We start from the raw sequence: 27,855 nt of genomic DNA, 5'->3' as shown, positions 1-27,855 counted from the left end.
CCACTGCTTTTTAAGTGCTCTTTGTTATAGAGGCCATCTGAGAAGGTGCCACCCTTTGAGTTTGTATGTTTATCATGCACACCACTGCTTTTTAAATGCTCTTAGTTATAGAGGCCATCTGAGAAGGTGCCACACCCCCCCCTCCCAGTAGAAGAGAAGACTCTGGACTCTCACACAGCTCCAAAGACAGCCCTGTGTGGCATAGCGCCTCGTCCTCTCAGTTCCTGTATGCAAAAGCTGCTTCTGACTGCTGGGCTGTGGTGATTGCTAAGAAGGGTAGACAGTTCAGGTACAGTTGCACAGCTGGTCCAGCTCCAGTTGCTTCAGTACTCTACAGATGATAGGAACCATGGGGACACCAAGTTTTACAAATGCTGACACTTGCTTATGTTTCCAGAAAAATTTTTACATTAATTCTATTTATTCTTTAATTAGCTGAGTATCTTATGGGTTTAAATTTTTAGTGACAGATTCCTATTTGCATTCAATTTTTAAACACCAAGAAATATAAAACACACACACGCACACACAATTTAAGGTATCTTATTGTCTAAATGAAACTGTCAGAATCACTAGGCTTTGAACAGTAGTCATACAGCATATCGCGTGTACAAAACATGAAGGAAAAAAGGTGTAATGAGCAGAACGCAAACAGAAAGGCAGTGTCCCTCCTTGTGACGGAAGCAGAGTAATTATCAAGAGCTCAAGTATGTTGTAAGGAATTTGAAGGGCTAATGGCTTTTGAAGAATGCACTAGAGAGGTTTGTTGCTCTTGTGTAACATTTATGGAGAAGCTCTAACTATTAAGCAATCAGCAGAGTCCCTATGCAGCGAATTGGTTCCCAGTAAGGTAAGTAGGTGAGATGGACACAGGGTGTCAAGTGGCAGCTGTTCAGCTCTTTCCAGACACACACAAGATAAGCAGAATCCCCCATCAGCTAGTTAGACATTGAGACGGAGGAATAAAAACAGTCCCTTTTTACAGGACAAGTTTGCTCTCTACATGTATACATCTAGATGTATACAGCTCATTCATAAATTTCTGTAATTTGTTTTCATGTGTTAAGAAGGCACAGTTACACATATATTAATTAAAAAATGACTAGTGAGAGTCCACGCTTCCTAAGCAACACTGATGAGCATTTAGTGACTTTGAACTGGCAGTGACCTCTTACCTGTCTGTCAGTCACTCCTAGATTTGGGTAAGCCTGGAGCAACTCAAGGTAATCAGATAGACTTGCTGTGTTTATGTTTAGCTGAGCTGGCCAGATGACCTCTGACATACTTACTAATTGATTTTTCCTTTTTTATAGGGACTTTATGTTTTTGTGGTTTATTTCATTTTACACAACCAAACGTGTTGCCCTATGAAGGCCAGCTATACAGTAGAAATGAATGGTCACCCAGGACCCAGCACAGCCTTCTTCACTCCTGGCAGCGGAGTACCTCCAGCTGGAGAGATAAACAAGTCTACCCAGAACCTCATCAACGCTATGGAAGAGGTGTGTTCCCCTCCCCCACCTCTGCTTTTCCTCCCTCACCTCCTGACCAGCCCTCCCTCTCATTCTGAGTGTAAGACAGAGGTTACTGACCGACTTCTGAGTCCTTTCCCCTCTGCAGTATTATTTGAGGTATCATAATTATGTTTTTTTCTGTCCTGTGAGTGATTTGGATCAGCCATTTATACTGAGAAATCAGAGAACAATGTATCATTTCCTTCAAAAAACCGTCAGAACTCCTAATTTGATGTGATAGAAATATCAATATGTTTAAGAAATGCTCTTGTAAGATACTATTCTTCCTAAAATCATGCTCTCAAGGCTGGCTGTCTTTATTTGCCTGACCCCCTGACACTTCTCCAATCCCCACAAAGAGAAGAAAACAAGTAGCGACTCTTCAATTTCAATATGATCAAGTATTCTAAAACAAAGGCTCAGAGAGTGCTTTAGTGGCACTCCTGGAAAATCCAGGCAGGATTTCCTCCATAAAAACTGCCTCCCACTGCTGGCTATATTATTCTGTCCATACAGGTTTGATTTCCTGAGTCTGACTCACATGCCCTCCACCCCTGCCTTTTGGCGACATATTAGAAGGGCCACTATTTAAACTGAAAAGCATATCTGAATAGATCTGTTGAAGAAGAGGCAGAGATGCAAAGCCCTTGTAACTGTTCAGGTCAGGCATGTGCTCAGCAGCCATTCTTTATGAAGGCAAGCAAGGAAAGGAATATTTGTTGTTTTTTTGCTTTTTTAAAAAAAACATATTGGCATGAAATTAAGAAATACTTTCTTGAAAAAGAAATATTGATAGGATGATAGGTGGCTAGATAAATAGATAATGATGGGTAACTTCAAGATGGGTGCTAAATAGAGATGTGATAGTTCCATCCATTTGCTAGCAAATTTTATAATGTTTTTAATAGTTCGATAATATTCTATTGAGTAAATATACCACATTTTTTCTACTCATTCTTCAGCTGAGGGACATCTAGGTTGTCTTCAGTTTGTTACTATTACAAATAAAGCTGTTATGAGCATAGCTAAGCATGTGTCTTTGTGGTATGGTGGAACATCTTTTGGGTATGTACCCAAGAGTGGTATAGTAGGTCTTGAGGTCCCAATTTTCTGAGAAACTGACAAATAGATTTTCAAGGTGGTTGTACAAGTTTGCCCTCCCATCAGCAATGGAGGAGCGACCATCCTTCGCATCCAGCATGAGCTGTTGCTTGAGTTTTTGATCTTAGCCATTCTGGTGGATATAATGACCCACCAGCAAAACATTAGGCAGAGTTCAGAGAATCTGCTGGAAGACGGAGAGGAAGAATTGCAGGATCCAGAAAGACCAAGGACACCACAAGAAAACCTACAGAATCAACCTGGGTGCATAGGTGCTCACTGAGACTGAACCACCAACCAGACACACATGAGGTCCCCTACACGTATGTAACAGAGGTACAGCTTGGTCTTCATGTGGGACTCCTAACAGAGAAGCAGAGCTTACTTACCTCTGTCTCTGTTGCCTGCCATGGATTCCTTTCCCCTAACGGGGTGCTACCTTATCTAGCCACAATATGAGAAGATGCACCTAGTCCTACTGCTACTTGATATGCCAAGGTGGGTTGATCCATGGGAGGCCTCCCCTTCTCGCAGAGGAAAGGGAGAGAGGACAGGAGAGGAAAGAAGAGAGGGAGGGACTGTGGCGGTGGGCGGGGGGGAGGGGAAGAGGAGGTATGGAAAACTGTAATCAGGATTTAAAGTTAATTAATGAATTAATGAGAAAAGAAAAGTCATAATAGGCAGACAGAAATAGGTGTGTGAGAGAGAGAGAGAGAGAATGAATCTTTCTTCCCAGCAATACATTTTGTCTTCTCTGAAACGTAGGAGGTACTTTCATTTCTATCAGCCTAAGTTTAAGTAAATGATTACAATGCCATTACTGTGTATAGCCTTTTGATTTGAATGGGAAATTTTTAATATAAAGAATTATTAACTCATAATGGAAAAACACAAAGTAGAGAAGTAGATAGGAGAAAGGAAAGGTTTTGATTTAAAAGAATATATATTTAGCTGTCAATATGAATAAGTTAAGAAAGATATTTAAAAATGTGAGATATGCCAGAACCAGAGAGGTGACTTAGCAGTTAAAAGCACTTGCTGCTCATACAAATGACCAACTTTCAGTTCCCAGCAGCTACCTGGTAGCTCACAACCATTTATAACTTGAGGTCCTAGGATCCAATGTTGTCTTCTGGCCTCTGTAAGGACCAGGTATACACATGGTGCACATACATGCAAACAGGCAATATAGTCATACACATAAAATAAAAATAAATCTTCCATTTTTTTGAAAAAGAAAAAAGATACGTCTTCATTACTTTGAAATATATTGAAAGTTAGCACTATGTTTATATGCCAGATGTTCTTAAAACTGAGGTACTTTATCATAATGAGTGGCCAAAACCAACAAGAATATTTTAAGATCCATTGTGCTTGTTGAATGGTTACCAATTTAACATCCATTTTGGTTTGACCTGTTTTTTGAACTTTCTTTCTGGTATGTGTGGCTGAATTAAAGTAACTGACATTTCAGATCTAGACTGTCGTTCACCCAACCACACTGTAAATGTTCATAGACAAGTGGGCTTGGAAGCTGCGGTACTGGAGAACTCAGGAAGTATTTCTGTCACTGAAGAAAGTTCTAGATGCTTGGATCCGTAGTGACAATCATCTTGAGGTTGTACCTTCTCTAAGGTCCCTGGTTTGCTTTTCTCAGCATGAGGTGTCCCTGCAGTCTCTCATACCTTGCAATGGAAGGTAACAGCTGTGACTGTCTGTTCCTGGGCTGGAGCCATTGCTTGAGTGTTCCTCTGCGGTGTTGCACAACTGCACAGCTTAAAGTCTGTCTACATTCTTCAGAGGCTCAAAATTGGCCTTGATCCAGCTGTCGAGGAGAGACTGTGGGAGACATCTAAAGGGCCAGCAGGAGCAGGGCAGGCCACAGGGAGAAGGGTTGAGGGATTGTTTTCCACTAACCTGGTTTGCCAGTAAACTAGAAAGACAGTTAATCATCTCAGGACAGAACTCTTTTTGAGCATTTAATCAAAAACCAAGGAGGGATATGCATAAATTCCCTTTAGTTCATTATGTCCTTTGTCTATTTAAAATATATTTTAGATTAAGAATTTGGAGTATCTTCTGAATTTCCTTAACATACATTTTACAGAAAAATGTTAGTTTTATATCCTCATGCATAAAATCATAGCAACCTGCGTGTGACTCTGAGAAACTGTTCTAAAGTCTATACTAACACTAGGAGCGGTGTAATGTCATGGAGAACATGTATAACATGCATGCTCATACGAATAACTCAATGGAACATTCACAGGTTTTAATGAAATGTAGAAATATACTGCAAACTCAGGCTTCGAAATGAATATGTTCATTCATGTTATCAATTATTACTTCCTTCTATTCTTACCTCAATCCCAAAAGGTGCCATCTGACTGGGAGAGATCATCCTTCCGACAGACCAGCCAGGCAAGCCCTGATTTGAAGACAAGTCCCCAGAACGGTGCCTCCTTCCCTTCTTCTGGGGGCTATGGCCCGGGGTCCCTGATAGCTGATGAGGAGTCCCAGGAGTTTGATGACCTGATATTTGCATTAAAAACTGGTATGTATGAGACCCACACATGACATTACAAGTGGGCCATCCTGCAGGGCTACTTTATGTCCCCATCCGTGAACATGCAGAAGCACTGTCACCCTTGGTACACGCCTCTTCCCATGATCCAGTTCTGATCCCAGTCAAACCCAAGAATATCTTCACATCAAATATAACACAGACTAAAAATAACTCATAACTTGCTTTTAAAGAAGAAAACATCATACTCTAAATGTAAATATCTGTGCCTAAAACCCAGCTAGAACACCAAGATCTTGGGAAGTCAAATTCAGTATAAGGATGCTCATTGAGGAGTTTTGTTTTGATCTGTAAGAAAACAACATCATTTAAGAGGAATGTTTTCCATATCCTTTCAGAAGCAACTAATGTTGCCAAAGTGTCACAATCACATTCTGTAATTCATTGACTTGTGTGTGTGTGTGTGTGTTCATGCATATTGTGAGTGTGTACATTTTCAGTTCTGCTCAATCTGGAACCCTCATGAGTAATGTGTATACAGAGATAAATAAGCTTCTCAAGGTCCTATCTCAGACCACAGCACATAGCCTAGAAAGTGAGAAAGGGAGAGACCCGACTGAAGGCCACGTGCTCCACGCAGAAATCACTGATGGATACCATCCTGTTGAGTGTGTACATGCCCACACTAATGGTGGTGTGACCTTTCCAACACTCATAAATACGGGGGCAGAACAGGAGAAGGATGATTTTCTTTTCCACTCAGGAGTTTCGAGGTTTCAGTCTGTGGACAGCAGCTTCTATTGCTTTTAGGCCCATGACAAAGGAGAAATATCAAGAAAGATGTCTGAGTAAAGATGGTCACTGCCTGGCAACCAGAGTTGCAAGAAGAGGGGCCTGGGCCAAGACATCCTCTTCCAGGGCATGCCACCAGCAACCTGCTTCCTCCAACCTGGTGCCACCTTGCATCTTTCTAACCTCCTGGTGCCCATTCAGTTTCTGAAGATACCAGTGAATCACACTACTGACTAGGTCAGAATGAGAACTACTTACCTAATGGTTACCTAATGGTTACCTAATGGTTACCTAATGGTCTTTTTAAATGAGCTTACAAAAGCCTGAGAGGCATGCTTTGCTAGTAGACTAGGTTAGCTGTCAGCCTGGTCAAATTGGCAGTCAAGATTGGCCATCACAGTGTCATAGGTTACATGCTTCATTTGTCATGACTCTATTATGAATATTAAAAATATAATAATTAAATCATTTTAGAGTTTTTCAAATTCTATAAGCAGTTTTTAAACATTATCTTTCTCAAAAAATTTTGAACTGCTGCTATTATAAAAATGCCAACAGACTTTAAAAAGCAAGAAAATTCATCCTCAAAAAATTAAGTTTGTTTGTTTGTTTTAGTATAGAATAGAGTTTATTCAGGGCATGGGGAGGGTAATTGAGAGGGTAGTAGAGACAGAGAAAGGCAGAGAGAGAGACAGAGAGAGAGAAGAGAGGAGAGGAGGGGAAGGGAGGGGAGAGGAGGGGGGAGGGGAGGAGAGGAGAGGAGGAGGAGGAGAGGAGGGGAGAGGAGGGGGGAGGGGAGAGGAGGGGAGAAGAGTAAAAGAAAAGAGAAAAGAGAAGAAAGAAGAGAAGAGGAGGCTGGAAATGAGCATATGGAGAGGGGGAGGAGAATGGGGAGAGAAGGGGCTGAGAGGACAGAGGGAGAGCAAGAAGGCAAAAAAGCAAGAGGAAGTTTTTTAAAAATGTTTCAATATAAAATAGCTTGATCTTTCTATAAAGGTATATTGCTTTGCTAAAATGCTTTTGTCCTCACAAAGTAAAACTCTTATATCTTGAGAATAACTCCCAAACCCCAGGGACTACATCTCATTTTGTATTTCATATCAGGATCTCATAGTTAAGAAATCATGGGACCACAAAGTAGATCAGTGCTTCCCAGTGTCTCCTTGTGCTCACACCCAGAATGCCACACAGCCCTCAAGCCCTTTTAAGAAATGACACATTCTACTGATGTGAATAAGAACTCCACCCTATACACTCTACTGGTATTGATGCTCTTATGCCTATGCAGAGAACTTTCAAATCATGAATGATTGGATGGATAACAGCATGAAATCTGGGACTGCTAGAGAGGAATAGGCATGAGAGTTAAAGAAGAATAAAATAAATAAAGAAGGAAGTTATAGAGTTTTGGGATCAAGGGAGGAAGCCATCTCAGCTGAAGAATATAAAGGGTTTAATATGAAAGGAATGGAGGAAGGACTTTACATACTAAAATATCTAAACAAAGCTTTCAGTCTTAACAGTGTGTAATGCTTGTTCATGAAGAACAGTGTTAGGGTGGAGTAGAAACACTGGACCTAGAGGCATGATATAACCTGACGGGAACTTTGCTTGCACTGTTAGCAATGCAGTGTAATTCTGCAGATGAATTTTAGTGAACATCCTGCTTGAGCTGTTTGTAGTTGTTCCTCTAGGGGACAATCCCCTGCCTGGGTGTATTGGGGAAACTATAGACTGACAGTTCAAATGTCATTTTCATAGTTGTAACAAGACCCAGTTTACTGGATTTAATCTTGCATTTCTGGAATATATTTAGTGACAATTTCCTTTAGGGTGTGCAGAACCTCTGCTGCTGTTTAGCATACTATTAACATGCTGTTTGGCAGTCATAACTTGTGGAGTATTTATAGTGGCTCATGGAGGTTTTGAGGCAAAATGACTTTTACAAAAGTATGAAGAGTAAATTACAAGCAGTCCAGAAAGATGGCAAGGGATCAGAATGGACCAGGGAGGGAGGTTAAAACTCACAGGGAAAAGGTAAAGAACACAAGATGGCGCATGGGAGGAACCAAGGACAGATGGAGACTGGCTTCTGACCTGAGTGGGCAGTGTGTTTGCTGAGAGAATCTGATGCTTTTATTGGGGGAGCAGAGCATTCCTCATGAATATCACAAGGTTCGAATCACAAGCAAAGAACCAAGGTAGAAGATAACATTTGAAGTACATCAGAGCAGGGATCTTGTTGGTAGCTATGGGGATTATTAAATTTGAATTGGGAGAGTGGAAGAAGAGAGAAGAAAGGAAAAGAACGAAGAGAAAAGTTAGAGAAAGGGGGAAGGAAAGAGAAAGGATGGGAAACAGAAATATATACCAGCAAATGCTTGCAACTAAGTCAAAAGGGAAGAGGGTCCTACAGAGCAACTAAAGACAAACAAGTTTTAAGGAGAATGGACTAACTAGCTACGTAAATCTCTGTGTAAAGTTGGGACTGAATGGAAGTCGACAAATTAAGATCTGTGCACATTAGGTTCCTGTTCTGTATACAGTGTCATTTGATCGTTATGCTCAAACACTCAAGTACAATGAATTCTTGGACATAATTAAATTAGATCTGTGGACTATATATATAACAGCTACTAAGTGCATTTGGGTCAGGAATGCATGGAATGACTTGCTTAGAGATTTAGCTTAGCATGCCATAGAGTTCCCTAAACTCGTTCGGAAAAAATATTTTAAAACATCAAAATGGCAATTTCTAACACTGGTTATCTGTATTATTAGAAAAGATACTATAATAACCCGACATCATCCCCTAGACATATTCCATTATAGGATATGGTCAAATAAAGGAGCCACCCACATGCTGTATATCTATAGTAGAATTCATCATTGACCTGTGGTATATACTTAGCCTACCAAAGTGTTTTTGCTTGACTCACATAGCATTTCAATATTTTTGAGCAAATAAAACTGTAGAGATACCTTACATAAGTCTAGAAAAAAGTCTAACAACATGGATTTTTAAAATAATCAAGGTGTTAGAGTATAAAGAAATATGCTTGTTCTTATCTGCATCTCCACTTCTTCCCTCTTGCTAAACCTCTTTCCTCCCAGGCTTCCCTCTCATCTGCCTTCGTGGCATGCATTTCCCTGTGTTTTCCCCTTTCTGTATATATACCTCTTCCTTCTCTCTCACTCTATCTTCTTTATGTGAACAATTGTATCCTTTTTTTGAAAGTCCCATTTGTCCCATTCCCATGCACATACTGGCATTGCTAGTTGGACTCAATGGGTTAAAAAATAGCACATAAACGTTGCCGGGAGACTGGTAGGAGCTGGGAGGAAGGCAATTCGAGGATTTTCATATTTTAGTTTGCTACCACCCGATTGTTGACTACACCATGACTATCACATGATATAGAAGTTTGGATGCTTTAAATTTGTAGACACTGTTGAATCCCTTAAGACCAAGTTTGATAACTCAAGACCAAGAAAGAACCATTTAGATTTGCCAGTACATGAGACAGGATCACAAGACTGAGTGGTATCTCCATTCTGTGACTTTTCTGTAGTGTGATGTGGCCCATCATTGCAAGTCAAGTCTTCATCTAACACCTGCATCTGTAAAACAGAGTAAACATCACCCTCTTCTTAACTGTGCACAGTAATTTACTAAGAAGATGGGATGCATACAATTCATGTAAATTGTTGCTTGTAGTTTTTTGTGGTTGCTCATTCTCTCTACCAAAAAAGTTGCTGCTACCACAGTCACTGAGTTTTTCCTGAATTCTTGGCTTAAAGTATTAGGACGAAAATACCTTTCAGAAAAATCATAAGGCAGATAGCATTGTGTCTGTGATAGCTGATTTTGATTGATTAAGAAATTTCTAGACTAGTCAAGCACACCACAGAATGTGTCTAAGATGATGTTTCCAGAGGTGGTTCCATCATGAGGTCTCTGCCTGATTCCTAGTACAGTAGTACCAGTGAGAGATAGTGAAGGCAGGAGGTAGAGCCTTGATAGAGTCCAGGAAATGGGGCATGGCATGGGATTGCATCTAACCCTGTCCCTCGATCTACTTACTGACTGTTCTCTATGAAGAACTCCTCCACCACAGTGATGTTTTACTAAAGAACATGAGGCCAAACAACTATAGATATAAATCCCTGAAGCAATGAACCAAACTAATTGTGCATCTTGAGTTATTTCTTATGCATTTGGTCACTGTGGCATAACGATTGAATAAACTAACATACAGTGAATGGCAAAGAGATGGTTTCTACCCCATCATTCAGTGTTATGCTTATGGGTAACACATGCCCTTTATGCCCACCAGTGAGAGATTAGAGTCTACATGGTGTACATTCGGTTAAACTGGAAAGAAGTTGGAAGAAGAAGGTTGTAGGTCACTTAGATGTGTTTAACTCTGTAGATGACTAGGTCCAGAGCCTTATTCCTTCCACCTTTTAGGACCTTGGATGCTGAACTAGTTGTCGGTACAGACAGTTCCTTCTAGAGTAGTTTATCCTGGTGGACATCAAATTCCTCATAGCATTTACAGCAGGCAGACTTGAAATCACTGAGGGTTGGTACTAGTTGCATCATTCTGCCTGCTTTTCCTTGATGCTAATGGCAGGGTTCTTGCCCTTTCTCTCTAGTTGGTCCCATGATGAGAAGTTCTCTTAGTCATTCAGTTCCTTCTTGCCCAGATTAACCTGCTCCAATCACCTTCTCTCTATAGAATGGCCATTATCTGATGAGTTCACTGGGATTCTTCTTAAATGGATCCCTCAGTTTTCTGTCACATAAAGAAGTCTGTACCATTTGTTCTCTGAAAGCCTGGAGGTAAATCTTATTGTTGGCTTCTGGAATCTCTGACCTATACTTTTGCCTTATTTTGTTTTGTTTTTAATGTAGAAATATACACCCCAAGTTGTCTTAACTTGCTTTTTGTTTGGTTAAGAGAAAAAGAAATAATTTTTTTGTTGGATAATAAACATTTCAATATTATTACATTAGTAAAATTTTTAAGTGTATTGTCTGTGGAAATAGTCTAGTTCTTAGTTTAAGAAAGGATTTTTGTTAGACATCTTTTTCTATTATGATTAATATACATTGTTTTAGGAGACTATAAGTTTGACATCCAAATCACAGCAATTGGGGAGGATTAAAGTAGAGAGGTAGTTTTTATAGAGATTGAGAAGGCACTACAATTCAGAGTTCTCCAGAGGGCTGGAGCAGACACTAAAAGTAAAGAAAGCGTTCTCCTTCTCTTTCTCTTTGTCTCTCTCTCTCTGTCTCTCTGTCTCTTGCCCTCTCCCCTCCCCCCATCCACCTTCCCCTCTCTCCTCTCCTCTGAAAAACAAACACTTTTAAAAATCAAATTTAAAAAATGCAAAACAAACACATAAAACCAGAGAGTCCATTTTGTGTTGGTCAACTCCTCCTGGACTTGGATCTGGCCTGGAGTGTGGTTAATGTGCCCAGTGACACTCTCCAAGAGAAAGCGACTTCCCTTTCTCCCAGAAAATTGAGAAGAGTTCTTAGTTAGGAGTAGCACTCTATGGCTACTTCCGCTTTTCCGTGCTGAGATTTTGTTTGGTTTGAACTTGTTGGAACCGGTGTAAACTGTCAGTTTCTCTGGATGTTCATGTACATTAGCCCTGTTGTGTCTTAACAATGCAGTTTCCTTGAAGTCAACTAACATCTCCAGGTCTTGCAGCCTTTCTACTTTCTTGTTCACATAAGTTCCTGAGCTTTGAAGGGAAGGGCTTGATAAAGACAACCCACCTAGGGCTGAGTGCTCCAGACTCTTCCATGCTTTGCATGTTGTCCAGATGTAACCATCTGTTAATTCCCATCTACTGCAAGAAGATGGGAATTCCTTTAGCAGAATAATAGTAGGAGGGTTTCCCCTAGGCACTATAACATATCTAGTATCTGGGTTTGGGTCACTTTCATAGTGTTAGGTATGAGTTCCATCTCATGGAGTGGACCTTAAATCTAGTTTTTTTAATAGATTTTTTTTTAAATAGAGGTTGGTTATACCCATAACATTTGTGCCTCACCATCTTCTGGGCTCCTCCAAGGGCTTGAGTCACTTCTCCAGCTCTGCCCTTTGTAGCACACACTTTGTCTTCTAGGCTCCAGCTGCCTGTACTTCACTACTGCTGTTGTTCCTGGTGGTCATCTCATGGTACTGGCATTTCAAAATCACTGCTATCTTCTGCTGCAATTAGACTGTACTTTCACAAATACATTCTCATAGGCTCTTTCATGGTGCTAAACCTCAGCTTCTCTGTATGACCTCTTCAGTTCTGAGCCTTCAACTGCCAGTGAATCTGCAACTTCACCAATGACCTCTTCTGGCTTCTCACAGAGCCAAGTATCAGCTATTACCCCTTCATGCTTCCAAACCAGTACCACCTGGGTGACTCAAATATTACCAAGTCTGGCTGCCAACATGAGGTATAACCATGGCTGCCTCTGGAACACAGCTTCTCTGAGCTCTCAGGAAACACTTCCCAGAAGATTTTACTTCAGTGATGCTGGTCTCTTCTTAATCACTGCTGATTTCTTAGTTCCAGCTAAACAGCATCAAACATCCCAGTAATGCAAATGTTTTGCTTTTGTAGTTTGGGTATCTTGTTAATCACAGCTGATTCTTCAGTCCGAGCTAACCAAAACTACAGAATCTTCACAATCAAGACAGTAAAGGCCCTGATAAGAGTCTTTAATCTTCAAAATTTCACAAACCAAGCTTCCATTGTTTGCACTGTTCTCAACATTATCTTACAAGCTCCTACAGAACATCCCACTGTGTTCTTAACATCCCAATAGCTCTAAAGTCCTTCCACAGCCCTCCTCAAAACATGGTCAGGCTATCACAGGAATACCCAACTTCTGGTACCAGTTTGTCTTAGTTGGGGTTTCTATTCCTGCACAAAATATTATGACCAAGAAGCAAGTTGGGGAGGAAAGGGTTTATTCATCACTAAAGTTCATCACTAAAGGACGTCAGGACAGGAACTCACACAGGGCAGGAACTTATAGGCAAGAACTGATGCCGAGACCAAGGAAGAGTGTTTGCTTCCCCTAGCTTGCTCAGCTTGCTTGCTTGTAGAACCCAGGACTACCAGCCCAGGAATGGCACCACCCACAATGGGCCCTCTCACTCTTGATTACTAATTGAAAAAATGCCTTACAGTATCTTATAGAGACATTTCCTCAAGGGAGGCTCCTTTCTCTGTGTTAACTCCAGCTTGTGTCAAGTTGACACACAAAACCAGCCAGTACACCCTTTCTTAGAAGATCCTGTCCTCTCCACTGGTTGCTTGCTAACCTCTGTGGTCACTCAGACTGAAACACATATCAAAAGCTTAAAAGTTAACATCCACATATAAGAGAAAACATTCAATATTTGTCTTTTTGGAGTCTGGGTTACCTTACTCATAATGATACATTGTAGTGCCATCCATCTACATTCAAATTTCATAGTTCATTTTTCTTAACAGTAGAATGATATTATATTATATAAATGTACCATATTTTCATTAGCCATCCATCAGTTAATGGACATCCAGGCTGTTTCCAAATTCTGGTTATTATAAATAGAGTAACAGTGAACATGGATTGAGCAAGTAACCCTGTCATAAGATGTATAAACTGTTGGGTATATTCCCAAGAGTTGGATCTTGAGGTAGATTTATTCCTAGCTTCCTAAGAAACCTCAACACTGACTTCCACAGTGACTGTATCAATTTTTACTCCTGCCACAAATGAATAAGTGTCCCCCTTCCCTGCATTATTAGCAACATTTGTTGTCATTTTATTTATTGATCCTGGCAAAAGTTGCCGGTAAGATGAAATATCAAAGTAGTTTTACTTGTATTTCCCTGACGAATAAGGATATTTGTCCATCTTTAAATGTTTCTCAGCCATTTATGTTCCATCTTTTGAGAAATCTCTGAAAAGGATGTCAGTAAAGACCACTGGATCTGCACCAAGAAGCCCAGTCCCAAGGTGATGAAGGTAGACTCAAAGCCTGGTTTCAGAATACACATCATAAAGATATACCCATAGTGCACCAAGTACTTTGTATGAGTGTGAGCCAGAACAATAGGAAGGATGTGATACAGGCCAGGAATTAAAGGCAGCACCTGAACTTATCTCCACAGGAAGATCACAAATGGCCCTGTGAAGGGCACAGAGAATTGTGCAGGTACATCCTACCAGAGGCGGTACAAAGGGGATAACATCGAGACACAGACAGTAGGAAAAGCAGACATGAAAACAGAAAAAAAAAAAAAAAACTGAAAGAGCCAGGGGCTCTGAGCAGGGCTGGGCACCTTATGTGATATAGAAACATAGGAATGAATGAGGCAGAGGGTGTGACAGTTAAGAGCAGGTGAAGTAGGGCTTAGTTAGAAGGAATTGACATAGGCTCCTGGTTCTTTCTCCACATAGGTTATTCTGAAGCTAAGAATAACCCATAGCTACCAGCAGAACTACTTTCTCCCCATCACAGTGAGGGACTTGGTGGCTACTGCAGCCATTGGCTTCTTACTTGACTTCCATTCTCCAACGCTGAATAGCCATCAGAGGGGGAAGCACTGGGAGGTGTTGCCTGATAACTGGTACCAGCACACTCAATGACCACATCTGTACTCTCTTCATTCCTCACTGAGTGTGTGCATGCACACGTGTGTGCCTGTGTGTCTAGAAAAAGAAAAAAAACAAGAGTTAATACAGTCCCTGCATAATGAAGAAAAGAACAAGTTCTGACCTGGTATATCATTTGGAAATCAATGGATTGGTGGTTATGTTTTCTATCCCATTGATGAAAAAGTCTCTTAGCTTGCCTGTCTATTTTGGTAAGCCCTTAGTTGAGAAATGACGTTCTCTATCATAAATTTTACATGTCCATCACATGTCAACAAGGAAAAGAGATAGAGAAGGCGACGTGTGGTGCCTCACTCTTGGAATCTCAGCACTCACCTTGAAGCAAGAGGATTGCCATGAATTTAAGGCCAGCCTGGGCTACAAAATGAGACACTGTCTCAGAACAAAACAAAGACACGAGTAACCAGAAGTTATATCTCTAGAAATCAATTTCTACACTGAGCATGGCGACATACACTTTTAGTCCTAATATTCAGGAAACAGAGGCAGGCAGAGTTTGAGGCCAGCCTGGTCTACAAATTGAGTCCAGGATAGCCAGAGAAACCCTATCTCAGGGAAAACAAACAAAAATAAAACAAACCAACAACAACAAAAAAGAAATCAACTTCTACTTTGAAAAGCTACCAAAGTTGTGTGAATTTAAAGTATTCCATCATTTTAAGTTATTTGTTGTTTTAGCCTGGAATTTCACTAACATAAATACGATGTTTTGGTTTAATATAACTTGACTATTCAGAATTTATCACACTAATAGTTTGAATTCATGTGTTTATTCTTTTTGATTCCAGGTGCTGGTCTCAGTGTCAGTGACAATGAATCAGGTCAAGGAAGCCAGGAGGGAAGCGCCCTGACCGACTCCCAGATTGTAGAACTCAGAAGGATACCAATTGCTGACACCCACCTCTGAGAGTCCCATTTACACTCTCCAGTAGAAAGAGGACAAGTTTCCTCATTGCCTTGGCTTTTGTACTAAACTCTGTAGGCATTTATAGCCATGTAGTAGAGGCCAGTACATCGTACTGAGTAACACAGAAGTGATTGTTATGTTTGGAATATACATTGCTTAGTGTTGGTACAACTTAAAAAAGACTGCTATAATAAAAGATCTGATCATTCCTGTAATTTACAAGGATGCGCATTATCTAAAAATATTAGTTGTTTTTTAATCATCCGAACTTGACTAACATTGTTTAATGAAAATAATCATCAATAAAGGTATTGCAATCCAGGTGGTATCATTCAGCCTCATTATTTATGAATAAATGTTTGGGGGCAAAAACACAAAGTGTGAATCTAGATGATGTCAGGCACCTGTCTCCTCCCCCATAAGTGGTTGTAGGGATCCAACATCCACCCTTCTCTCCATCTAGATGATTTTGAGTCCTGAAAGCTCTCATGTGTGGCCTGGGAATGATCCTGCACCTGAGGGTGGATGGGGCCCTGAGATTGTGATAGGCTTTTTGCAGCAAGATAGATTTCCGCTCTCAACAAATTTAAGGTTCTGAACACTTTCCAAAATGAATGTTCTGTCCTCAGTTAAAAATAACTCCACACACTCACTCACGAAACTGAGAGGAGGTCCATTGAAACAGTACAGTTTGTTTTGGAGAAAATTTTCTCAGTTTGTGATTTTTAGTCTTTCTTTGTCTTGGAATGAGAGATGAGGAAATCGCTCCCCGAGCAGTGCCTTAGTCAAGATGACTTCGTTTCCTGTGTTTCCAGAAGACGTGCTGGAAGGAGAACAAAGTTGCCCTGAGGAATGCTCTGTGACCTTTTCTTTTGGAGCTCTTACATATTTTTTAAGAAAACTAAGTTTCATCCCAAAGAAAAAAAATATGACATTATTTAAAAATTTAAGAAACTTTGCTCTCCTCATGATTTCCCTTGAAGCTGCAATTAAAGCGCCACAGTGCTCCATCTAGGTGTCAAATATAGTGATATGTTATATGAAACCTGCATTGTGTTATTGATAATGGTTGACATTTATTTCTTCTCAATGCTCCCCACATTCTTCTTACATTGAACTGTGATAAGCAGATTATTTTTATAAGTACAAGGTAAAAAGGTCCACAACAAAATCAGAGACAAATTTTGTATATAGTGTATAAAAGCAGAGACACCTCCTCTGGTGGACTAGAGTCCCTTTTAGGACCTTTGGAAAATATGGCACTAAAACTAAATTTCCCTGGAAGTGACAAATTGATCATCCTTCAGCTGGAGCATTGTCCAGCTCTCTGTCGCATGATAAGATGGATGTAACTGCCAAATTCAGCTTAAATCCATAAAGAGGAAGGTGGGGTGCTGTAAACATTGAGCTTGGTGTTGGGTGAAGAGGGTTCTACAGGTTTCATGCACCAGGCATCTCAATGGCAGTATTTTCTCTCAGATTCCTAAAACTCACACTCTCCAAAGGTAATTGTCAGTTACTATTTTTACTTCTTAATGCTTTCAGTATATGGGAAAATGTCGATAGGAGATTATATATATATATATGAAATGGTGGAGATAGTTGGTCTGGCAGAGGTGGCACACATCTTTAATCCAAGAGTTCAGAAGGCAGAGGCAGGCACATCTCTGAGTTTGAGGACAGCAGGGTCTATGAAGCATGTTCCAGGACAGCCAGGGCTACACAGAGAAACCCTGTCTGGGAAACCAACACACAAACAAACAAAAAAGTAATGGTTGAAGAAACATTACAAATTATACTATGAATGCCAGCAATGCTGCTGAATTCTGCTTTAATGGATTATATGGTAATTTGATACTATAAGCACACAGGAAGCGGGGAGAGAGGGAGGGAGGAAAGGAGAGAGGAGGGAAGAGGAGAAGAAAGGTAGAGGAAAGAAGGAAAGAGGGAAGGGAAGTGGAGAGAGAAGGTGGACCCATTGTGATACTCTTGATTTTTTTTTTTTGGATCATTGTCGAATGTGATTCTTTTATATACTAAAAGTACAGAAACAAAGCTTTTAGAAGCCAGGTCCCAGGCCAGGCCAGATAAGCCTCATGTGCAGACAGCAGAGACTATTTGCCTTTCACAATGTCTCTTGGCACAGACTGAAATGAGACACGTGTGAGCCAAGCACCTGTTGGAAGGAGCAAATCAAACCAAAAGTGAAAGTGAACATTGTGGGGGAGACATAGAGCAAAGGCACGGTCATTGGAGATGTGTGATTTAATTGTACTTGTTATATTATTGTTTTAATAAAATATGCTAATATAGCATTGAAGTCACCTTGTGACCTGTCCAAAGTATAGAATTCAGTAGCACTGACAACAAGCACGGTGTAATTTAATGTCGAGCAACCATCGCTTCTTTTCTCAAATACCTGCATCGATTTGAGACAGATGCGATGCCCATCTCTCTCAGTTTCTCTTCTCTGCCAAAGACAGCTAGAATTCCTGGAGCAGTGTGCATCTGCTGCTGAGATTAAGATTCCACCCCCACTCCCATATCTTAAGTGTGTTTTGAGAATCTGTACTTTAGAATATTAAAAGTGATCATTTGGATGCAAGGGAAGAGGGTAACATTTGGCTTGGGATGGTGAAACAGGTCTTTCACACAGCAGGAGATCGTAATTTAAACTTCACAGATGCTCCCGCTTGGAGTGTGCTATCAAGGTGGTTTTAGATTAAATAGCATTTTTTTCTCTCTCAAATCTGATCACATTTGCTTAAATACACCATGGATACAACTTTAGGAATGTGGTTCCCAAAGCGTTCCACTGTGTGTTTACAGTATTTGAGAGACTAAGGCCTCTGGGTACTTTGGTGTGAGGGTAGATTTCGGTCAGATAAAGTGTTGTTGACCTTCTGAGTGGCTGGATGCTAGAGTAGTCTCCCCAACACTCCCTGACCTGGAACAAAAAACACTGAAGGACCTTCATGTCTTCTTTTTTAATTGTTGTGGGTGTGGATCCCATTTTTCCAAGTTTCCCTAGGAAAACAAGCACACAAACCAACAAACAAAAACAGGGATACACAGAAGCTAGGACTCTTCCTTACACTGAATCTCTTACAGTTTTTAACCGATCATTTTAATTATGTTATTGGGGTTATTTGTGTATGTTTCTCTTCCTTATTTTTTTGTTTTTTCCCTTTTTTGTGTTTTGTTTTGTTTTGTTTTGTTTTGTGAAAGGGCTCTTTGTGTAGTCCTGCCTGTCCTGGAACTCATTCTGTACACCAGGCTGGCCTCAAACTCAAAGAGAGAGATAGAGATCCACCAGCTTTTGCCTCCTGAGTGCTGAGATTAAAGGCCTGCACCATCACCTCCCAGGTATCTGTTTATTTATTTCTCTTTACTTGTAGAGTTCTTCTATAACTTAGACATCAACTTTATTGGATATGTGGTTGCCAAGTACTCTTCCATTCTCGAGGTTGCCTTTTTTACTTCATTAATAAATAAGTTAAGACACCAATAAAGGATAAACACTACATGATTCCATGTATGTGAAGCATCTGAAATCATCAATACAGTAAAAGACAGAGAATGTATTTGCAAAGGCTCAGGGGGACAAGGAGTCAGTGAGCATAAGGATTCAATAAAGGAGGCGAATAACCTTCAGCAATTTTCAGCTTATGTTTATAAGGCATAATATATTTTACAGCTAACATTTATTAATAAGTTAGCACCTACAGTAGAATACATTTTTAAAGCTGGTAGGCCGTCTGTCCACTATCCACTCTCTGGCACTGCACAGAGAAGAAAATCTAAGTTTTCTTCTAATTTCCAATCTCTATGGAACCCCCACTGTGCCTCTCAGAACCTTAAAAATGGAAAATTTATCTTATTTTTTTTTCTAGTGTCCCAAGTACTCCACATACTTCCAAGATCAAAACCGGTGCCCAGTGAATCATTGCTGAAACAAAGCATAGCCCATACACTGTAGTATCTAAGTTAGAGCATTGCCTTGATTCATCTTTTACATGTTGTTACAGATGCTTGGCACCTAAAAACCCAAGGGTGTTATAAATGCTATGCCATCGTTCTGTTACCAAATTTATTCCTCCTCTCATATCCAATGCTATAATTTATTACATTATATCTGTAATGCACACTGTTCTTTCCTTCCAAGAGTCTTGAAAATTGCTATCGACCTATAACAAACATGACATTCATTTTGACAGTGGCCTATTAATAGATGAGTTCATTTTCTGTTTTAACAAAATACCCAAGAGGTGTTTTATAAAGCAAGGAGGTTTATTTAGCTTGCAGTTGTAGACTCTGAAAGTAGAAGATGGAGCAGCATCTCCATCTAGTCCCTTCCTGGTCGCCCCTGGCAGCATGGCTTGGTAGGTTCCACCATGGTGGAAATGAGTGTGAACAAGAGGTTATGGAATGAGACAGGAAGTCAGTGACCCCCTTGGTGGCCAGACTTGATCTTCTAGAACATCTTGCTTTTTAAGAGCACCTAATCAGACAGAGCATTAATCCCTTCTGGGGCAGCACTCCAATGACCTGCCTGCTTTCCACTAGGTCCCACCTCTTAAAGATGTCACCATACTGAGGACGGTGCCTTCAACACATGCTCCTATAGGAGGCAAACCAAAGCAAACACAGGCTCTAAACCAAAGTGGTTTCTTAAGGATGGCTTGGAGAAAGAACACCAAGCTGAGAGCAAACAGCAAATGTCATTTGCCCTTCACACCTAATCACAGCTAGTCACCAATATGGAAAATCACACACACACATACACACACACACACACACACACACACACACACACACACATACACAGCCTTCCTATGTATCATGTCTGACAGTGAGGGACTCCAATGGTGTGCATTTGTCATAACATGAATGATCCATGCTGCTTGTACCCAACACATCACACTTGACACTAGGTTACATGTCAGTTTTAATCACAGTGAATACAGACTTAGTGTACAAAATTCATGGGGTAGAGGGGGATTCTCATGTTTATGATCATGTCAAGCTCTGTCGAAGTGTTAGGAGCAAACTGTTAGCTTTCCTCAAGACCTTTACATTTCCAGCTGCTTTCAATCCCTCAAAACAACCTAAAATGTTATGATCCAAAAGTCATGATTTCTTGCAAGTCACCAAGATAAAGACTAAACAGGGAAGTAGGCCCTTCCTTCTGGCAAAGGATAAATATTTGGAAAAGCACCTAATTTTTTAAAAGCTGCAGACTCTGTAGCTTGTTTGCTATTTGAAGTAAAGGTTGATTTAAAGAAACTTTATTCATCTTTTGTATTTTCTCTTTTAAAAAGGTTGGCTTATTCATTTAATTTTATGTGCATGGGCATTTTGCCTGCATTTGTATTTGTGTGCATTGTGCATGCAGTGCTCACAAGGGTCAGGAGCTAGCTTTGGATCCTGGAACTGGAGTTACAGACGGCTTTTAGCCACCATTTGGATGCTGGGAAACAAACTCAGGTACTCTGCAAGACCAAGAGCTGAGCTATCAACTCTAGCCCATGTTCCTCTTTCCAATTTGTCAGTACTTTTAATCCCTGAAAACTTCCCTTAAAAGACTGTTCATATAGTAAAAACAAAAGGTAAAACATTGGGTTTATTTCTTATCGGCCATCTACTCTTTCTGTATCTGCTCTTTTTAATATATTAATAAATTATTAAAGATTTTTGAAAAGTCATATTGCTTTTAAGATTTGGTTTTATATATGTGAATATAGTGTTCCTGTGCTTGTGCCTGTGTGTGTTCCTGTGTGGGCAAGTACCTCACCTGAGTGTGGGTGCTGGTGAATACCAGAGGGGGAGTGGGGTCCCTTGGAGCTGGAGTTACAGGCAACTCAGAGGGAGGATTGGGCACCAAACACTGGTCCTCTGCAAGAGCAGCAAACCACCCCTCCACCCTCCACAGTCTCACAACAAGCCTTCACATTGTGTGGAAAATTCAAACACTTGTTTGAATTACTTTCAACAAATATAAAGATTAATAATCCTGCATGACACCAGGAAGTTAAGAACAAGAAGTTACCAGAAAAGTGAAACTACTTAGCAAAGACATTTAAGAAGGAAACGTAGATTTGAGTTAGTGATGAGTTCCATGTGATTTTCACCTCCAGTGTAAAGGTGGACTGTAAATGAGACTGCCTGTGTTTCAGGACGGAAGCTTTGAGCTTTCCTGGTTACACTCTCTTCAAACTCCAATGGAGGTCATGAGGAGATCACCAGGGATCTCAGCGTAATAACAGTGTTTTAAATGTTTGGTGGTGAGCAGGCAGAAATGTGGCCCTCTGTCCTGCCCAATAGAGCTCTGAAATTCGCTGCCTCAAAAAAAAAAAATAATAATAATAATCCTGCATGAAGCACCCTCCTGTGCATAGAACAGAAGTAGCTGTGTTAGCATGACAAGACAGTCTTTGTAGGTGACTTGAGCAGGAAGAAGGAAGGACATGATTGACAAAAGCAATTCCTGAACAGGACTTACCCCAGGTTCTGTCCTTGAAAGGTCAAAGCAGACGATAGGTCCTTATGGGGTCAGGACATGTTGCAAGGCCCTTTTTGATTGACAGCTGTAAATCTCCAGTGCTTTCAGAAACCTAGTTTGTTTCAGAATGTTCTGATTCACTCTATTTGGGGTTGGTCCTTTTGGTCTCGGGTGAAGGATTCAGTCAAAAGCAAAAGTTTCTTGTAATTCTTAACATTATAAATACCGATTATGCTATAAACTTCCTTCTACTAAGGTAAAGTGCCTCTGTCTGGATATTAGGAGAAAGAAATAGCAATTTGCCACAGCCCAAATCACCAACTGATCACTGTCTGGCTGTGGAACTGGTGTCTACTCATGTATACACTATAGACTACTGTCTTAGTTACTGCTGGGAAGAGACCATGACCAAGGCAGCTTACAAAAGTAAGCATGTAACTGGGGGTTTGCTTATGGTTTCAGAGGATGAGTCCATGGTCACCTTGGAGGAGAGCAGTCAAGGCAGTAGAAACATATCTGTGAGCTTTCCATCCTGTTCCCCAGGCAACAGGTGGGAGGTGCGGGAGGGGAAATATTCATTCATTCTCATAACCGCTCCCCTTCCACCTCTTCCTCATTTCCTTTCTCTTCCTGATTACCCCTCTTGTTCCTTCCCCCCATTTTCATTTTCATCTCTTTCCTCTCTCAAGAGTAGTTAAGTAGTGGGCTAGGAATGCAGCTCAGGTAGAGTGCTTGCTAATCGTGGAGAAAGCCCTGGGTTGGATTCTCAGCGGTATATTCCCAGTCGCCATGGCACATGTGAGGTAGAGGCAGGAGAATCAGAAATTCAAGGTCATCCTTGTCTATATAGTGAGTTAGAGGACAGCCAGGGATATGTGAGATCCTATCTTAAAATAAAATTTAAAAAAATGTTGCTAGGAATTGATGGCCAAACAACCATTCAGTTTCCTTTGAAATTTAGACCAGTAGGTAATAGGCTTTACCTATTCTCAGCCTGCTGCTGATAAGTAGGAAGTCCTGTGGAGAAAATTACTTCCCTGGATATAAAACAAAGGAGCTTATACAAATAAATATGGCCACTCATGAACTCTGCAACTACAGAAAGATGTAGATTATAAAATAGATCTTTATACATCTAATATCCACAAATGATTTAGTCTTATTCAGCGTAGACTTTATTGTGAAGAGTTAGGGGTATATACAGAGACTAAAAAGCGGGAGCTGAGATTCAGGCATGGATGCTCCCATGTGAGATACTGAAGCCCAGAAGGCCAGATCTGGAATGTTATTCCAAGTTCAAGGTCAGCCTGTACTACATAGTGAGCCTGTCTTAAGAAGGATGTGGAGAAGAAGAGGGAGGGAGAGGGCGGGGAAGAGAGAAGGGAAGAGAAAGGGAGAAAGGAGAGAGGGAAGGAGAGGAAAGGGGAAAGATCTGAACAAATTTCTGTTGCCTGCCTGTAGATCCTGCTCTCCTAACTGGGCTGCCTTGTCTGGCCTCAGTAGGAAAGGATGTATCTAGTCCTGTAATGACTTGAGGCGCCAGGATTTATTTTGCAATAAAAACAGCACCAGGTGTCTCTTAAATTCTTGCCAAAAGAATTCTACAAGCAAGGGTTTTCCACAAGACAACAATTGTTGCTTAGACATTAGCCAATAATTTGGACAAAGTTGCTTTTTCAGTCTCTGCCAAGGACTTGCTACTTGTTTGAAAAACCAGGAAAAAGGAGCTTCCTGTGCCAATGTCCTCCTGGGTACAGAGGGCCCACCTGTGAAACTTCCAGTAATTCCTCTGGAGGGAATGTCTACCCAACATAGAGGCACCTGCCATAAAGACCCTGACACCCTGACTGTATCTGCCCTGCTGGATATGCTGGAAAGTTCTATGAGACAGATCACTACAAGCATGCTTCCAGACCTTACCACAATAGGGCTGTGTGTCAGGATGGAATCAATGGATACTCCTGTTTCAGTGTGCCTGACACGAAGGCAGGCATTGTGACTTGGAAGTGGCTGAATGTGATCCCTGCGTGAGTAAGGCTGTATGCCTCAGTGAGATAGGCAGATGCATGTGTGTCCATCCTTAAGAGTATTCTGGTGTGAACTATGAGTTGGAAATGGATGAATGTGGATCCCTGCCATGTCTATGTGGTGCTGCGTGTTGGGGTGTTCTTGGGACTTACTTCTGTGACTGTGCACCAGGATTTCTTGGAGACCACTGTGAACTCAACTTTGATGAATGTGCCAGTCAGCCATATCTCCATGGAGGTCTCTGTGGATGGAGGAAAGAAATACTACTGTGTCTACATGGGGAGTAGATTCACAGGGACATACTGTGAGACCTTGATGCTTTTTTGTTGTTCAAAGTCTTGTCACAATGATAAGGCTTCACATATCACAATATGTGAAGACACTGTTGACAGCTATGTTGGTCACTGCTGACCTGGGTACACAGGTGCCCTGTCTGTGATAGACATGAATGAATGCAGTAGCTACCCCGCCAACTTTTGCTAGCCTGCCTTCCTCCTTCAGCTACCTTGGAGCCTCAGGCTATGTTTGTATCTGTCAGCCTGCATTCACAGTCACATCTGTCCTCTGAGAGGCTCCACCCAGCAGCTGACTGAAACAGATGCAGAGACTCAGAGTCAAACATTAGATCTGGCTCAGGAAGTCTTGTGGAAGAGTTGGGGGAAGGATTGAGGAACCCAGAGGGGATAGGAACTCCATAAGAAGACCAATGAAGTCAACTAACCCAGGCCCTTGGGAGGTCCCTAAAACTGAACCACCAACCAAAGAGCATACAAGGCCTGGAGCTAGGGCCCAAGCAGATGTGCAGTTTGGTCTTCATGTATGTCCCTGGGGGCTTACCCTGACTCTTTTGCCTGCCTGTGGATCCTGCTCCCCTAACTGGGCTACCTTTTCTGGCCCCATTGGGAGAGGATATAACTAGTCCATCAGTAACTTGAGGTGCCATGGTGGTTTGGTTCCCTGGAGAGATTTCCCCTTTCTCAGAAGTGAAGAGGAAGGGGTGCAGAGGCCAGGACCATGTGATGGGGGACTGGGATGAAAGGGGAGGCTGCCATCAGAATGTAAAGGGAATTAATTAATCAGTGGAAAAATGGTAATACAATCATAATAAATAAAAATGGGACTTCTTCAGTACTATAAATATTTAAGTCAGGGAGACAAGAAGCATGGACACAAAAAATTAAAAAAAGGTATCAAAATTGAAACACGAAATAGTTACTAAGCAACTGGGATACTTGAAGTATAACTGTAGAACAGGATCTACCAGATTCACTGAAAGATTTTATGAAGACATCTAACTAGTCACTGAATGATTACTCTAGAAAACTCCTTTGCCAGCACTTACTACTACCAAATCCCACTAACCTTAGCAGGCCATGATCATCTATGTGCAAATTCAAATTTTCTAGTAACGAAGTGCACACTGCACATTGCTTACTTTTCTTGGTTCCTGGGCACCACACTGTGATCATATGGTTCTATCCAAAGTTTAGTGAGTTTTCTACTTTGCTTAAAAACTATCTCTAGAATAGAAGGCATCCATTTGGAGCATTAAAATGTCATTTTGCAGAAATTATACTATTTCACCAGGTTTCTTAGGATGAGAGAACAACAATCACTTGATTCTGAATGTAATTAACCAAACCTCAAGCACAGTTTAGAAATCTCTGAGGATGTCAAGCCTTTTATCTTCAGTGTTTTATGCTTACTCTGTGCTCCTCTCAGGCATTCTTGCTGAAAGTTTGTCACTCTCAAAGAAGACAAACGTCAATGGCAATAGAATACATTACATATACTTAGTCAACTTGACTCTTGGTACCACAGTAATACATGTAGAGCCCAAAACTTTGTATGGTTCCTCGAATGAAGAATAGTGACTTTCCCTCTTAGATCTAAAGTCTGTAACATGAGTGAAAATTTAGTTCAACATGTCATCACATACTTACTAGTGACTTATGTGACATTCCATTACATAGAGATTTGGAGGGTGCCAAAGTTTCTAGAGAAATAGGAAACCATTAAAGAGTCATATAATTATCATTTCCTTACAGGAGAAGCAGAGATACCAGTAAGTCACCCGAGGCAATGGCTGATTCATCATGGACATAAAAAAAAAAATCACAGTGTCCAAATTATTAAATTCATTGCTAATCCAGGTCAACTTTTAAAAACATGGTTTCTACTTTGGTCTCTGGTGGCATGCAGAATCATAAGGTTAAATATTATCCTTCTGTGATGCTAATCACATATAGTGCACAGTGCTTCCTCATAACTCCAAAACTTCCTTTATAGAGAAGGAAACACTTCAACAGAAGCTATACTGGTAAAAATAAATAGATTGTATACACACACACACACACACACACACATACACACAAAAATAATTTTGGAACAGAATTCTAATGGAGACATTTGAAAGAGACTATTTTTATAAGTCCTTAAAAACAACGCCAATTAGGATGGCTCCATAATTAAGATCACATAAGACCTCACACTGATCTTGTAGAGGACCCAGTTCCATTCCAAGTATTCACACTGGGTAGCTCACAATAGTCTGTAATACCTGTGCTAAGATGCACACACCCTCCACACTGACACAGACAGATAATAAAAATTTCTAATTAAAAATTTTAAAATTTCCAATTAAAGTATGAAGCTGTCTATAATACAAACCAAGGTTTGCAGCAACAAAAAAAAGACATGCATAATTAAATTAACACAAATAGAAAAGCTTCCACACAGTATAAACATAAAAGTAATAGTTACATAAATATATGATGTACATTTACATATTTATAATGTATTTTCTCTGTGTGTATAATGAATGAGTAGACAGATTTTACAACTGTCTTTACACTTACAAAAGCACATACATATGTAACAAGTATTGGTGTAATTATGGAGATTTTTTGAATTTTTTTGGCTTCCCTGTGCTTTGCAAGTTTTCTACAAAGGATTTGCATTATCTTTGAAATACAGAAAACCACCACCACCACCAACAAACACGAACAAAAAACAACACAGCTCATGGAATTTTTTGACCCAAGAATTGAAACCAGATGGTGCTTAAGGAATCTATTCTTTAGCCCTGTCACCTTCTCACCTTACAGTTATTGCTGGTGAGACTTTAGCCTGAGAACTTTGGGCTCTGGTTCTTGGTACCAGGGGCATACTTGTAGAATTCGTCCATGCTGAGTAGGTGAGCAGGATGTGAGTGCCGTTAGTCTCAGCACCACCACACTGAGGTGCTGCAGCCAATGGGCCCTCTATCATGAACTTCGACCAGCTTCCCAAAGACCTTTGTGACTGTTACAGAAAAGGAGAGAAGAAAGGTGAATGGTTATGCCAAAGGAAATGCCTGCCTTTAACTCTGAGAAGCAAAGGGTGCACACCCTCTAATGTGAGTGTAAAGATGTTGGTGTATTCAAAAGAATGCTTGGATGTGACAGTTAAAGGGAATCATTTGTGGAAGAATGGACATTTAGAGTTATTACTCAGAAGTAGGGATTTACTGCATATTTCACTGAGAAAACCATGCTCTATTTAAAGCAAACTATAGCTTAACAATTTTCCCTTTAATGATTCTGTAATTTCAGATAACTGTTCAAGTCTATCACTAAATTTTTCTCTTGTTTAATAGAAATTGACACTTGCATATTTATTTACTAAAAGGCAGAGGCAGTTTCCTACTGCTGGCTCCCCGAGCTGCAGGCCAGCATTCTTCACATACAGTGCCCATCAGTCAACATTCCTCCACTCAAGCTTAGCATACCAGGCCTCCTCTGTTTCTCTCTGTGGTGTACATTA

At 40.6% G+C, this 27,855-nt stretch overlaps 1 protein-coding gene and 1 pseudogene across 1 annotated transcript in view; both read left to right on the top strand.

Annotated features, from left to right (window-relative positions):
- The window catches only part of Adgrv1 (adhesion G protein-coupled receptor V1), a 510,986-nt gene extending 495,285 nt beyond the window's left edge, over positions 1–15,701 (top strand). The window contains exons 87-89 of the mRNA XM_021208450.2: positions 1,314–1,502; positions 4,992–5,169; positions 15,403–15,701. Coding sequence (XP_021064109.1) covers positions 1,314–1,502; positions 4,992–5,169; positions 15,403–15,521 — 486 coding nt within the window. The 3' untranslated portion in view covers positions 15,522–15,701. The remainder of the gene's footprint in view (positions 1–1,313; positions 1,503–4,991; positions 5,170–15,402) is intronic.
- A 7,111-nt stretch (positions 15,702–22,812) lies between these two features.
- Positions 22,813–24,619, top strand: LOC110329262 (annotated as a pseudogene).
- The last annotated feature ends 3,236 nt before the right edge of the window (positions 24,620–27,855 follow it).

The sequence above is a fragment of the Mus pahari genome, chromosome 11 (genome assembly GCF_900095145.1).
Source record: "Mus pahari chromosome 11, PAHARI_EIJ_v1.1, whole genome shotgun sequence".
In the NCBI taxonomy this organism is placed as follows: Eukaryota; Metazoa; Chordata; class Mammalia; order Rodentia; family Muridae; genus Mus; species Mus pahari.
The sequence above is the reverse complement of the archived record's forward strand: the minus strand, read 5'-3'. Positions and strand labels throughout refer to the sequence as shown.